Consider the following 16,724-nt stretch of genomic DNA (forward strand, 5'->3'; position numbering starts at 1 on the left):
CAGATCAACTCACAACAAATGATAATTTAGTAGGCCATTACTGGTATAATATATCATAATTCTTTGAAGTAAAAAGGAATTTTACTTCCAAGAACTGATGGAAAAACTACATAAAATATTTCCAAACTCAGGCAACGTAACATACGTTGTCTGATTCTATAAAATACAAAATAAAACTTTTGAACAGTATTGTCGGATGCATTATATTTCGAATATAAAAATGTGTCATTTACAGTGGCACGTACTTGCTTCAAGTAACTGTTGAGGTTATTAGATGTATAAAGAGAGAAAACGCGTGGATAAAGTGTAAGGTACAAAATATATATATTTGATTTAATAGAGAAGTGTAATAATAAGTAGGAATACAATTTGAGCTGGTCCAGATCCGCACGCTAGCAGTGTTACCTTATAACTAAAAACCCCGAAGCCAACGTCGCCTGTCTAGTATTTATGGTCAGCCTTCCTGCTATTCTTTTGTCTATTTGCTGTCGATGACTTCAGCGCTTAAGAAAACTAAAAAGACCAGATGTGGAGTTTTCGTAGAAGTGACGACCACTTCAACAGTAACAAATTTAATCTGATGAAAAATAAAAGCACATTTATATTTACAATCGAAAGCAAATTTTGTTTTTCATATACGTGTGTGCTATAATCTAACATTATGATCTATAATGTAATCTACATATGTTAGCCTCTATTATTACTTTTTAATGTTTCACCATCTCTTTGTTTTCTTCTGCATAGATATTTCTTTGCTTGGGCATAAGACAATTAATGTTGAACAGCGATATTGACTTTCACGTACACTTTGAATTTTTTCAATTCAAATGATTCTTTAACTATTTGCATGAATAATAATCAAATAGCGCTTAGAGTGAATAATCAATTTAGTTCTTTTATCTTCTCGGATTGTGAGCCATAAAATTCGCATATACTCGATCCTTATGCCGATAGAGGACGACTTCTTCTGCGTTAACGAGATTTTCACAATACAATCACAGCACGTAATAGAATACTAGATAAGGTTATGAAAACAAAACAATAACTACGAACGAATTATTTATAGTAACATCCCATACAAAATGCAACGAACTTTCATTCAGCTAGATATAATTCGTTTCATAGTATTCATTACAATACTATTCTTCAACTATGAATTTTTTATTTTACCCCATAGGTAGTACGTACACATATAATCGATATAACATTAATAACAATAATAAATAACAATAATCTTTAACTAATAAGAATTACCATTTTATTTAAATTGCAATTAATATTTTATCTCAGTTGGTTTATAATTCAATAAACTGTGTTGGAATTCTTCATGATCTGACTGTATTTTCGTATGTTCGTTGTCGTAAGCATTGGTGTATATATACCATATGTTTCAATTAACATTAGAACAATCGATCTCTAACACGTACCTACACGTACCAATATGCAAGAATGAATAAGTATGTATATGTAGTCATGTTTATGTCTCAGTAAGCGCAAAAAGCAATGTTACCAGAAATACTTGCATCTTGTTGGTAATTACGAAAAGAAAAAATCTGCTATCGATCATTTTAATTGGTTTGGCAGTTCTAGAGTTAAATTATATTACAACGTAAAGAAGCGATATTTTGTATGTTATAATTAAAAGAATCGAACAGACTAAAATATCGTCTCTCTTCAGTCTTCGACATACGACCAAATAAGTAATATAACCACTACCAATCAATATTATTTTGAATAATTTTAACTAAAATGGTGTCAAAATGATGAAATTCAAGTTAACGATTTTGCAACAAAAAGCTGCACCGTTTAAAAATGATGAACGAGACTAACCACTCAACCCAAATTTCCAATGTACAAGAATTAATGCGGATATTAATACGAACAATTTTATCATTCTTGACGTTCAATTTATTCTCCAGAATCGGATACTTAATTTCTCTCCGAAACGCGAGATCCTTTAATTACTTCAACAAGCGTAATTATACCTATATCCATTACTCCGGCCGAATTGATATTTAAAACGACGCATAACAGTGATATATGTATACCTCATTTCCATTTAAATGAATTGCCCAAGAAATCGCATTTTTTCCTGGCTAAATCTTACGCGAAATCTCATGGCCGCCGAGTGAATCCTTTTAACCCGATAATGTGAAAATTAGACGTTAGAGTATGCATCTGTTGATATTCAAATGGTTGCAAGCGCCCGTTTATCGTCGACGATAAAAGTTCCAAAAGTCAAGTTATTTAACTGGAACATGGAATATAGTTGTAAACTTTTTCTGTATATCGAATCGTCGTGTCTTGAAAGAATGTTCAATTCAGGACATCTACCGTAGTATTCTACTGCTGTGATTAGATTGCGGATTCTTATGCATTTATGATAGATCTAAACGCGCAAAAATGTATTAGGTTGTCCGAAAAGTTTCTTTCGTTTTATAAGGAAATAATAGACGCACAATGTTTTCTGTTTTATATTAGTTTATTGAATTATGCACGAACGTAATAATAGAAATACAACGAAATGGATCATACCTAATTCAATAAAATAATATAAAACAGAAATTGTTGTTCATCTATTATCATCTTATGAAACGAAAGAAACTTTTCGGACAACCTAATACCTACAGAATGCACAGAATATTCACAAAAGTGTATAAAATAACGAAAGCAACGTACTTGTAATATTTAAAGATTGAAACAAATTTCGATCTATGCTCCATTACTTTAGTGGTGTTCACAAAAATATGAATTTAAATAAAAATCCACAGTCTAAACGTGATATTCGTAAACTTTGTAATATCTGTAAACTAATTGATTGTAATCTTTACTTTTGGATTCGTATGTTTCTTCTGAGAATTCATCAATTCTCACAAGTTATTTATAGTAGTATGTATCTAATATGATTGTGGTAATATTTGTACTCTTTGATACGCTGTTCATACGCCATGTAGTGCCACTTGAGAGTAACTATAATACTTAAACTGAGTGAAATCTGATTATTTGAGCTGAGAAATTACACAAGAAGTGAGGGACTACTTATAAGTACCCAGAATGGCTAAACAGAAGGACGTAAATAGAAAGATGACTGTAAGTTGTAAACTTTACTTTTCGGCCTAAATTTTTGTCAAATTTTCTTGTTTACATGTATCAATAACCAATTTAATCTAAATTACTGTTAAATCCCAAGTTTTTCCTGGATGAATTGCTTTCTTGAGAAACATTGAGCACAAGTAACGTATTTATATCTACTGATACCCGCATGAGATAAAGAAATCGTAAAACAAGATAGAGATCAATCCAATTGCCAGTTTCTTGGAAACTACCATAAAGTAGAATTGTTTGTGGCTTTAGGAGAGGAAAATTCCTTCTTTCGTATATGCTATCAATTACACCCACCATAAATGGTTACAATTTTTTTTTTAATTAGCATAAAGTTGAAATTTTTATTACGAGCTATCTTGTCGAGATAAATACTGTTATTATTTTATATTATAATATTAATATAATAATGTTAAAAAGATCGTTAACATGACATTATGGATGTAATAGGATTTATATTTATATATAATAAACTGTGTGATTACTTTAAAAAAATATTATATCTCCCAAAATAAAAATAAATTCAAACTGCGAAAATCATGGTATAAGCTCATAATAAGCGTTTAAGTGTTGCGATGTTTTGACTCTTCTGACTTTGAATTAAAAGCAAATATTACAAAATATAGTTTATCATGTTATTATCATATATCATTTACCGTATCTCAACATCGAGATATTTTTTTAACGTTAAAAAAATACTACTGAATCAACCGAATTAACGATACGTTTAATCACTGATATTTCTACGTTTGTAAAATTAATCATTTCTTAAATGTAATCTTCTCTCAAAAAATATAACCGCTCAAATTTCCAACATTACGAAAATCAATTTTTAATTACCGCTGGTTCGTTTTATTCGAGTGTATTTTATGGTGAAACAAAGAGACAGCTTGATCGGCAAGCATTCGAAGACAATCGCGGTTGTAACGTAACGCGTCGCCATAAAAAATCGCTCGTGTCCGCGCAGCGCATCGAAAAACAAACACGTTTCCGGGGAACGTGGTGCATCCGCATGTATCGCGTTACAGCGTGCATTCCGATTTTCTGAAACGCCGCCGAGCCGAGAGTCCTCCTCGTCCCCGGAATTCAACGCGACTCGCGTACCACGTATACACACGTACTTAACGTATGTACGTACATACGTACATAAAACGTGAACAGTGATTACAGTTAAGAAAGGGGGCGAGGAGCGTCAAGACAAAAAAACGCCGAGTCGATCAAACCCGTAATCACAATTTACCAACGAAATATTTATGGACTGTCATTTTGTAAATTACCGCGAGATTACGGCTCGTTACGTGGCTTCATGCAAACTTCACGGTGCTCGTACGCTCCCGTCCAGGATGTAACGGACATGCTCTAAACTCTTAACGACATACACCGTAGGGGAAGAATACTTGCATCATGCTACCCTAATTCGCATCCCGAGTTGGGTGCTGGCTGCGCAGGATAGCCAAACTGAAGTGTTATCCTGAGGACATCGCGCGTCGTTTTAAATAGGCTAACGTGATCATTCAGTGTAAGAGTAGATCGGACAGTGATAGTCATAGCGTGTGCTTTTGAATTAAAAGCGATGTACAAATGAAATATTGATGATAATTATTAATATAATGATAATCTTAACGAGTCGAGCAAATAACTGTGAAACATAGCGAAGTACTAGGAACTAGAAAAAAATTTTATCGCGGAAACACAAAACTACACAAAACTTAATGGATACTTCTTGTTGTAGGTAAATAAAGAAATATTCGAAATATGAAAAAATTAAAAATTATTAATGTTATTAATTTTCGTCCTCTCTTTTTTTGGATCCTTATTGTTTGTAACAATAAATAACGATTAATATGAAATCTCTTTATTTTTTACTGGTGATACCCAATTCGAAATAATTTTTATCATAATCAAAAAAGTATCTTTTATTAGTAGCACGTATTTTTGTGATATCGAATAAACAGAAATGAACATAAGTTTCGTTTCCATAAAACGTTTAAGATTTTCAAGAGAATCATATAATTTATACTTGGAAGTTCTCGAGATTTATTTCGATAATTCAAGTGAACTATTTAATGTTTATATTCTAAATTTGAGCAAATAAATACAACAGCAGCATTCTGTGATGATCTTGAATTTATTGTTAAATCATATTATTTTCAGAATGTTAATACCAAATAAGGACAATTATTAAGTCTTTAAAAACTCTCGTGTAATGCGTGATGTATTATTGGAATTCAAGTTCCTGAAATGATACGTTTTTAGTATAATACGTATAATTTATTGCACCAAATTGAGCAAATTATAACTCTATATTTGGAAGCTATGGGCAGTAGTATTATGTTAGTATACATCGAGAAAACTGTCATCCCTTAGCACTTTATAACAGAAGATTTATAACCACTTCAAATTCATGTAATTTACATACATTTTTCGTAAACGTGATTCGAAGATCGAAAGAACATATATTACTTAAATTCGCTCACAAGCACTGTATATTACTAAATAAACATTTATATTTATGATATTAACAGAAGTATTAAAATGTGTAATTTACTATTTCATATAAAATATCTATGCATATACCATATGTATTTTGCAAATATTGTGAGTTAAATGCTGTCATTTTAAATTGTTTATTATTATTGTTTATATACAATACGATAAAAGGAAGGAAGATTATTATGATTATTAAAAAAACAATCATAAAGAAAGTTACAACATAAGAAAAAATATATATCATGACATACTAATTACGAAGAAGAACAAGTTCTTTAAAATTGCAATGTAACAAATTATAAAAATTTTCTAAAAAGTCATTTTATCTGACCTAATCCAATTTTTCCATTTCACTGTAGATTTAATATACGAAACAGAACAGATGTTGTAGAAAGAGGTTTTTAGAAAAAAAGTTGTGACGAAACTTAATGTTGTCTACATTTTTGTTCCGTGATATTAAATAGTCAGACATCGATAAATTACAGAACTGCTTAAACGGGGACAGCGAACACATTCATCGCAACAAGGCTAATATGTGGTAAATTGAGTAAACCTATCTGCGGCCATTCAAAACCAAATGTATCAGGTGTAACCCATCAATTTAAGTATTTACATTATATCTTTCCACATTATGTGTCATCATATTATATGAAAAGGTTTCGGAATTAATACTGGTAGCAATGACTCATTGTAAATAGGAAAAAATTAAAAAGTTGGCCTCAGTTATTTATTATGTTGTCCGAAAAGTGTCTTTCTTTCGCAAACGTGTTTTTTACAACAGTGCACCTTTATACAAACGTGAAACCAGGTCTGTGAAATGTCGCGGTGTTTATCTCGACAGAACAAAATGGACCGTACGTAATTCGACAAAATAATATAAAACAAAAAACGTTGTGCGTCTATTATTTCCTCATAAAACGAAAGAAACTTTTCGGACGACCTAATATATCGTCAGTTTTGTCTTTGAGACAATAACAGTTTTTAGACCTTCAGGTTTTCGAGGTTATAATTTACTTTTCAATATACTTGAGCGAGGCAGTCTTAAATCATGCAAAAACGTAATAGATTATTAAGATACTAACAAAATAGTATGTATGTATATCGTAAAGTATCATTCTCGCTTAGCGGACAATATGCGAAAATTCTTTTCTCGTTTAAGGTTTAAGATTTATAAAAATTAAAATATACATGTACTCATGTATTTGAATTAAAGACTCCTAATATTTGTAATATTAGGACTAGCTCAAAATTTTTATTACTTTAAAACACGTTCCACGGGTTTCGTCTAAGTAGACATATCTGTTTAATACACGTTCACAACTAATAGAAACACGGTTAACCTATCAATATGTAACGTCCTCTGCGATTTCTATGATTTCAAAGTTACGTTGCATAGCTAAACATTCTGAACAACTTTTTCTTGTACGTATAACCGGCGATCGGCCTTAGTTTCCAATGTTTTCAATCTGGTATGTAACATTAATCGGGCCGCCGCGCCGCACGGTCGGCCCCATGAATCTCCTTATCAATATATCGCCTCTTGGCATTGATAGTGGCGCAACTTAAAAAATGTAAACTCTAGAGGAGAGGCTTTATTGATATAACTGCCTTCTGACGGAAAACTGATAGAATTATAAATATGCCGTTTTACATGATAAAAATAGAAACACAGCGTAGACCTTGTATGCAATAAAAGCATATACGAAATTCGTTGAGCTGTGTCACCATCATTGTCAAGCAACGATATTACTATAAACAGTGCGTGGCGACCGGATACTACATATTACATACTAACCCAATTCAGCTTGAAAACTAATGCCAAGCGGCGGAATATTCTCGTATGTAACTGGAAAACTATAGCCGATCGCCGGTTATACGCATCGGAAAAAGTTGTTCAGAATGTTGAGCTTTACGACATATTTAAAAATCATGGAGGTCGGGGAAGGCGCCACATATCGATAGGTTGACCAAAAACAAACTATTACAACTACAAATGGAAGAAGATAAATTACCGTTTCTTGGATAGGAGCGTGTACGACTCCTTGGAGCCGGTGCAAAGTCTCATCCGCATTTTGCGAGCTGCCCTATCGACACTTCGCTTCTTAGCTACACCACCCTCTAAAACTGGCATCCAGACCAATTCGACTCACGTCTACAAACGACAAGATGCAGAACAACACTACAATGATCATTGAACACCGCCCACGACACACAAGATACGCACCACTCCCACGCACCTTGCGCCCTGTGCTTTCGCTTGGTGTTTTTAAAACTGATCGATTCACAGGGTCCGGCCGGGAATAACCGAAGGTACGATTAATCGTTTTCCACTCGCCACGCACTAGGTAATTATTTCGTCGGCGATTTTTCCTAGCCAACAGTAATATAATTTACTGCTGATAATTCTTGCTTGTTGCTGGCCTTATCGAGAAAAGAGCTCTTGCTTCTCCACCCACGATTCTCTTCGATACGTACTTGCACCACCTCCTCTTTCTCAATCCTTTACTTCCTTTTCTCTATTTTCCTCTCTCCCTTTCTCTCTCGTTCTTCTAAACAACTATTACCGCGATAAGTGAACGCCGCCTCCAGCCAAAAGCCTATATACTCTTCATCGATAGATACTCACTCGCGACACGTTTCTATTCTCACAACCGTAGCGAGAATCGATTTTCAGATCGCAGCTAATGCACCGCGCGAAACCTATCTGCCAGTCTATACAGGCGCGCAGAAAAAAGCGTGGACCTCATAAGTGGCCTTTTTGTTCGACGATCGAGGCAGAGGCTAGATAAGCGTAAGTGCAGTGGCAAGAACTCGCTCGCTTCCCGTTTCCTGTTGAGATCAAAAGCAGCCTTGACAGTAATGTCTTTCGGTTGACACCGCGTGGAATTGTATCGCGTGCCTTCGATATTTTTCTTGCCGCGTCACTGTCCCGTTGAAACGCCCTCTGTTTACTCTTTCGGCTTAAATTGTCTTCTTCTCTCGAGACTTTACTGCTCAATCCGCCGGAAACGAACACGCCGCACCACAACCAACGATCTCTTTCGAGAGTTCAGGTACTCGTCGAGCGTTCACCGCGAAAACGATAACGTTGTCCGCTTAAAGGATGTTTGACACGCTCAAGAATACTCTCGGTACGGGTAGTCATTCCTCTCGCAACGCGAGAAATAAACGATAGCGACGATACGTGAGTGCACAAGCAATTCATCACCGTGTCTCCGGCACAAAGAACCGCTCACGCGCTTTATCGCATCGACGAGGATGCCTCGTGTCCGCGATTAAGCGCAATCCACAACAGACGGCGCTATATACTTATTTTCCGAACGAGCCGGCGACAACGCAACGACAACGACACGCACGTTCTCGCACTTATCGCGCTCAAGATGTTACACACGGTCGAGTTCCGATTTGTGAATGAAACCGACGACACCGTCAACTGTTCGAGATCGTTAAATTTCGGTCCGGTCGAGTCACGCTCCGTTCCGCTTGAAAACTGTGTCGCTCTCTTCCAGTCAAGAGTCCTTTCAAGAAACACAATCACGCACGAATTTCAGCTTCCGAATGTTCGCGAAGGAACAAAACGCTTGTAACTGGTGGATCTTGTAATTGGAGATATAGTTGGAAACGCTTTGAGTCGTATAAAAGCGGAAAACTTCGAACGAGAACACTTTCTATTTAGAACACTTGGCTGGATGAATTGACAAATTAAAAAAAAATTTAATTTAACTTATATCGCTAATGTTCAACAACAAATTTTCCGTTTAAGCTATAAACATTCTTCAGAAGTATACAAAATATATAACGTAAAGCAGAAATAATATAGGCAATTTTAATGGAATTTCACGACACGATATTATGCGATCTGAGCCACATTCTACGTTTTATTGCGATCGTTTCATATTCAATATATTAAATTCGAAGGTATATTCGGAATTTAACTATAGTTACAAGTGTTTATAACTAATAATATCTGTACGTTAATTTATTTTTATTGAATCCAGTTTTGTCCGATTTATGATTTGGAAATCGCGAAGGGTTAACATAGTTCACAATTCACGCAAATGTCTTGAACTTATCTTCCTCTTCGAACGGAACGATACTCCTGTCGGGTTAACTATTTTTACACGAACAGTCCGATTGAAACCTCCAATCACGTTGAATAAAATCGATGCACTATACACGTAACGCGAGAAACACGTGAACTACTATAAACAGCAACTGTGAAACGAACGCGATGCTTGCATCGCTACGTATGAGCGTGCCGATTGCAGATTGTTGGACGATCGTGGGGTAGAGTATGTCAGCAAAAAGAGGGGAGCCGAGAGTCCTCTAAGAGCCCGATGGCAAAAGTCAACAAGAGTTCTCGTAGGCGGCCGCGAAAAAACTTGAAGACGTTGATAGATACCGCGATGTTCCACACCCGCAACCTCTGATACGCGTGTAAATATTGCGTGAATATCAGTGAATCGTTCTCTGTGTGACGTCACATGCCGCCGTAAGCAGACCAGGGAAACTCGTCGGCGTTTCTTGCTGTGTTCGTCTGTTTTATTCGAACCGAATTAACAGTTTGAATTTTCTAACCATCTCGAGTTCAAAGAACTTCACACGTGAGATGTGCGCGATGAATCCACCCGTATCGTCTTCGCTCGGACGTGAAATGCAATCTGCACGTGTGCGCGAGAAACGGAACAAACACAAAGGCAGCAGGGTAGTCGTTAGACCATATTATCACGAACGAAGTTGGAAAACGAGATTCGAAGGTGTACTTCCAACAAGCAGAATTCTACGATTTGTTATGGTGATAGTCAACAATGCCGGTCGAAATAGCAACGGAGAAAAAGTATTCCCGCTTATCGTTCAATGTCTTCTTCGAACACTTCCACTTCCACGAACAATGTAACGTCTTGACAAACACGCACGTGCCACGTTGTCCTTCACACTCGCGAACCCATATCCGGCCGATTCGTTCGCTGTAATTTTCGATTACGTGAAAAATACATACAAGAAGGCGGTATGTTCACAGCAGGGATGAGAAACAACTGAAAAACCGAGCTTCGTATCAACCGGCGCAGATTCTCGGACAAACACGCACAGCCTAAGCTAAGGAAGGATTCCCGCACGTACACTTGAATGGGCCTCGGTAAAGAACGCACGTGCGTACGCGCAGCCCGACGAAGCGAGTATGAAACAAGAAGGCATGCGTCACGCTCTCGTAAGGCCCCGATCCTAGTGGCAGTGGCACAACTGCACCGGAGGGGGTACGGCGCTCACTAGGGGAACGAGAGGAAGGGAAAATCGACGAGTAGGCCCCCGGGGAGGAAATATCTCCCCCCTCCCGGCTTTTGCTTCTCTCTTTCTCACTTCTGTGGCCTTGCGATCTTGCTACTTGCTATCTCGTTTACGCGATTATCTGTTTCGTATTTCTACTGCTGTATGTTTCCCATCTTTCTCCATCTGCTGCTTCGAGCTGTTTCTCATTTACTCGTGTCGTCTGTTTCCGCCCTCATGATTCTTGCGCGCATAGTACCATCGGTTTTTCTTGACTTTCTCTCCACTTTCTTAAACACGTTTATTGTTTATCATTCAACTTTATATGCTGGCACGCTGATTCACACGCGTTAACAAGATTTATCCGTTTTTGTGAATATTCGTGGTTGCGTAGCTATGTATGGATATTTCGTTCGTATATGCATATTCGTTCTTAGATCTTCGTTATATCGATTTATCTTTGGAATCGAGCAACGAACGCTATTACATCAGAATAGAATGCATAAGACAATTGATAGTACAAAAAACCAAAAATCGATGTCTTACGTGCCATACATGTCATCCATCTCACTGGAAAATTCAATTGTGTAATTTTACTTATCTCTTCCTCACATCTAATCTGAGTAGTATTAGCTTGTATTATTAGACAATCAAGTTAATATTATTAATGAAATTTTATAAGTTGTAAATTACCAACTGATTGCCCTACTTGATGTAAAATTGTAAAGTTATCGGGACAATAGAATAGAACCACACCTTGTTATTTATTACTTGAGACTCTATTGCTCAGCATGAAACTAATACAGGAAGAAATACACAATTTCACATGACAAAAGATCATATTTCTATCTGTCTATCTGTCTATCGGCTATCGATCTGCATTTATGAAGCTCGTGTTTTCGATAAAAATAAAATCGATTTTTTTAGTTTATACTATACATGATAATCGATATAAATTTACTATAAGTCAAGTTCAGTATAAATCAATTTAGTACAAATGAAATGTACAAATTTTCTTTGTTTGTTCGCTTATTTTATCATAAATTCATGTTTTCATAAAAACAGCTAGAAGAATAGACCGCAGGCAGAAATTTCTTACATTTAATATTGTTAAAACGAATGCCATAGTTTGTATTTATATATTTTTCCATATTATATACGGTTTTTGGATTTTTGCACCTTCGTATGTTCCATAAACGCATCAATAACCGCAATCTAATTATAAACTCGCTATTTTACTCGCATCATAAATATGTGCCTTATCATGTAAAATACTGAATAGGGTAAAAGTCTTTTTCCAATAACGAGTACATAGATGTTTTTATATTTATGACTGGCAGTGTATCTTCTCGTTTCGTGCTCCGGAATTTCGTCCGCTTCTTTGGGATTCGTTTCTCTCCGTTTTCCGTGACCTCTGCTCGTCTATTACTCTCTGTAGGTTAACTCCATGTCACGCGCTCTCTGCAAGCACTGTGTGTGCCGTTATGTGTTAAATATGCGCGTGCATATGTTTCCGTGGCTGTTGGCAGCGGAGGTTCAAGACTGTAGGTGGTAATCACCGATGATGTAAATCGAGGAGACTTATGACCACCCACGACCTCTTTTCCCATCTCGATGTCGTGACGGTGTGCCCTGCTACTTTTAGGTGATATCCGAGATAATTGGTTTTACTTGTAAGGAAATTGCGAATAATTCACTTGTTCTTATAATTCGATTCATTCATCAGTAATTATTTAATAATTGCATGTTTATTTCAATGCTGTCAATAGCAATTATTGTAATTCGTATTTCAAATGATAGACTTTCTGTGCATAACATTATCAATATATATGATAATTTATTCCTTCGAGCAAATACACTTTATTTATTGTATTTCATTTATATAAACGAGTATTATGATCTCTTTTATTGTATTTCCCTCGTGGGACATTATTTAAATTGGTATAAATAAATAACGCTTAACGAATTTAGATATAATAGAATCATTCAATTTCGTGGAAACATTTATGAAAAAAAATATATCGGACAATTCAATTTAATGAATTGTAATTGCATGTAGGACGTTATCAAACAAAATTTAGAAGAGCGTATTTAGATGTTATGAAAATATATAAAATGTAAAAATGTAAAAATACATTGTGTTATTTGGTTAAAGCGAAAGATTGGAAATATATTTTTCTGCACTTCTTTCACTCTTTTACGATTTTCATTAACGAAATATATGTCATTCGTTCGTCATTTACTACTTTATTAAGCGCGTTATAATTTAATTTTAAAATATTCATGACTAATAATCTAAAATGTCAAACGACACTTGTTTCTGTTTTCGTTATAATAACAAATTTACGCGGACAAACATGAATTGCAATGTTTTCACAGGATTAATAATTCAGATATCACCACATAATTATCTGTTAAACGCAATTCTCATATTGAATAAATGTGCAAAGCATCGTATTATAAGCTCATTGCGAATGTTTTGCTTTCTATAAATACCTATTTCGTTTATATTTTATACAATCGATTATTATGAATTGCAAAATACGATAAGCTCTTGTCTGAATATCCGGATTAAGCGAAGGTAAAACTTGAAATGACATGTATAATATTGATTACTCTTAATATTACTATCACTGTTGTACCGAATAAGAATGAATTAAAGGCATCAAATGACGATAATCTTCAAATCATTTTAGCATCAGAAAAACAAACACGCAACGTGCATAACGAACATGGATTTAAATGCTAATAGCAAACCGCCGTTTAATTTTCTTTCGTTGCTTCTTATTGCAGTTATTCAATAACACGCGCGATAAGAAGCACGGTTTAGCTTGAAAACAGAGTCATATTAATTATACCGTTTCGGCAGTAGCAAATCAAAGGAAGCACGCGTCTCGTACAATTACCTGAACAAATTTCCATTTATGTAAATGAACGGCGAGAACAGGTGCTAATGTAAATTATCATAGCTTTCACAGACTCGACTTTTCATGCGTTCCAGCGTGTACGCGCGCATCATGCCGTTAAAATCCTCTCGAGATGGTCGCAAAAGAGAATGGTTGTATAGGCAGACTCATTTTTCCATTGCTCTGAAATTCAATGACGTTTCGGCTACGCTCCATTATCCACGATCCATAAACTTCCACATAAGTGGAAAAATGTGCTGCGTTTTACGAACCCTTTCTTCCATCTGACGAAGGTAACCATTCTCACGGGAATTCGATGATGGCACGCGACATATGCGCGTCACGGCTATTCGATCCCGCCAATTTTCGGGGGAAATTGATGGGAAAGCGGACCCGGCCGCCGCAAAACCACGTAGGAATGAAAATTAAACGCACGCCCATTGTTATCGATAATCGACGATTCGCCGAGCCGTAAGTGATTCCGATTCGAGCTCATCGAACGTTTCGGTCAGAAATCATTATGCGTCAATAGGTCTAATTCGTTGGCGAATTGAATCGTTACCATGCTTAATTATTCAAGCGCGTTTTACCTCCGGCTACCGTTTCGGTCCTTTATGCTGGCTGTTCATTTGCGGGATCATGGGCTGCGTAATTTCCGTTCGTTCTACCAAACTGGATTCCTTTATTAGCTCGAACCTTTTTCTTATTTTCTTCTTTTCAAAGCCATTTCTCATTTCTCATCAAAAGTTAATACTCAAATATTTCCGCGAATTACTGTATAAATAAATAGAAATAAAGCGCTGTATAGCGAAAATAAATAGATTATATGTATGTAATCATATTTCTATCTCAAATAAATATTAACATTAGTTTTTCCAAAAATACTTATATATGGTATTCTTAACAGTTACAAAAACAAAAAATTCGATACACATTATTTTGATAGTTTTACTAATTCCAGAGTTAAGTGATAATTGATAAACTGTCTGTATGTAGGTACAACAGTGGTACAACAACATAAAATGGAACAATGCCTGTATATCGATTAAATTCAATACTGTATTTATTTTGATTTGATAATATTGACTTTGCACATATGTTATCGGAGAATAAACGGTTTCTGATATAATATTATACAGATGATTGCGTAAATTAATTATGGTCATACAGTTCCTGTTGACCAATCTTCCCTATTTTCTGCTAAGAAATATATTAACCCTTAGCTATATAATGAAATAGACATACATTAACTCTTTAATAAGGTTTGAGGTATCATAATAATAAATTTTATTGAAATCTGGACCTACAAGTTACATATAACAATAAGTTATCATCACAGATTAACGATACTATCTCGATACTTTCGAACGATAGTGTAAACGTTAATAAAAAATCATGTGATAGAGCTAAGAATAGTACAAAGTAACAATAAGTAAAGGTAAAGAAAAAACGAAAGGAACAGAACTATCGATGCTTGTAACTAACGAAAGAAGAGTGGATTGCTGGAATTGACACCAATGTCACGATGATGATTTACAGGTTCTTTCACAACTGACGTCGAATAGTGTTCCAATGTGGAAGACACGAGCCAGTAACATACAGGGCAGCATCGAAGCATATGTGCGGCACTCGTAAATTACACAAGTACAATACTAGTCCCTTAGTCTGATTACTATTGTTCCAAACGTGAACAAACAGAATGAAAGTCAGCGATCCTATAGCACTTGATAGTTATACCGCGAGAATATTGTTTATGTAGGAAATGCATCGTCGGAAATACTTTTGTACGTTGCTTACTCGTAAATCAATTCATTCAAGTGCACGCAGAAGTTTTGGCACGATGACTTTTACAATTTCAGAAAGCTACAGACTTTTCCAGTGTTTTATTGTTATTTCGTTTATAAGTATTTTATTTCTTCATCGCTTTTGTTTCAACAAAATTTAATATGTTTTATGAAATCACGATTTTGGAGTTTTATCATACAATTTTTTTTTTTTTTTTTTAGATATAATATTTTTAAGGGAAGAAATATTGTTTATTTCTCTAAATTGATGTTAAATCTATTTGTTTAAATAGTTTAAAAATTGTCTCATATCGAGTATGGTAACCTTGTGAAATAAGACAGTAATAAGTTGACTATATTCATTGAAAATAATTAAATGAAACGCAGGAATAATTTTATATAAATTTTCAGCTGGTAAATTAACTCTCAAGTTTTAATTATTAAACTGTTAACAACATATACATATTTCACAATCGTGATCGGAAAATATTATTATTCAATCAGATATAATACAATTAGACAGGAAATATAGTTTCACAAAATGCGCAAGGTACATTCTACAGAACGATGTATATTTATTCAAACGTGGAAACTTTCTGAATAAACGCACAGTTATTTTACTTCCGTGTACAAAAAAATGCAGGTACACAGAAAAATCAACATTAAACAAAGAATCGGGCGTATCAGACAAAAGATCACTTTTTAAACTGATAATAACTCATATTATGATATGGATGTCTATTATTCGACTCGGTAGCTGCATCCTGTGCATTTATTTCAATCTCCGGGGTGGCACGTGTGCGTCAATGTGCGCAAACGTTCCCTCTACCTACACGATGACAACCGCTTGCCCCAGCTATCTGCCTACCTACCTACCTACTCACCTACTCGTACATATCCATTCACCCAACCTGTCCCGTTTCTGCAACGCTTTGCTCTCGCTTAATGCGAGCAAACTATGCGAGTGTAGTATCATAGTATCCCGCCTGTGGTAGTACGCACTAAACGGGCAAGAACTTTAAAAACGGCTCACATACTGATAACATTTCCGATACCGTGATTAATTCGGATAAGCTCGAATTTTTTCACATTTTTCGAAGTAATGTCATTTTGTTTTTATTCGAGGTTTAAATCGAATCTGTCTAAATATATCAAACCTGACTTTTATCAATAAATT

At 35.3% G+C, this 16,724-nt stretch overlaps 1 protein-coding gene across 6 annotated transcripts in view; it reads right to left on the reverse strand.

Moving 5' to 3' along the window:
- Window positions 1-16,724, reverse strand: part of LOC126916589 (rap1 GTPase-activating protein 1) — a 254,018-nt gene that overhangs the window by 154,146 nt on the left and 83,148 nt on the right. The window contains exon 1 of one of the 6 annotated variants that reach the window (XM_050722533.1): window positions 7,605-9,286. The exons of the other annotated variants lie outside the window; for them this stretch is intronic. Coding sequence (XP_050578490.1) covers window positions 7,605-7,723 — 119 coding nt within the window. The 5' untranslated portion in view covers window positions 7,724-9,286. Of the gene's footprint in view, window positions 1-7,604; window positions 9,287-16,724 lie in introns of those variants that run through there. 6 annotated transcript variants of the gene reach the window in all.

Source organism: Bombus affinis, chromosome 5 (assembly GCF_024516045.1).
Source record: "Bombus affinis isolate iyBomAffi1 chromosome 5, iyBomAffi1.2, whole genome shotgun sequence".
Classification (NCBI taxonomy): Eukaryota; Metazoa; Arthropoda; class Insecta; order Hymenoptera; family Apidae; genus Bombus; species Bombus affinis.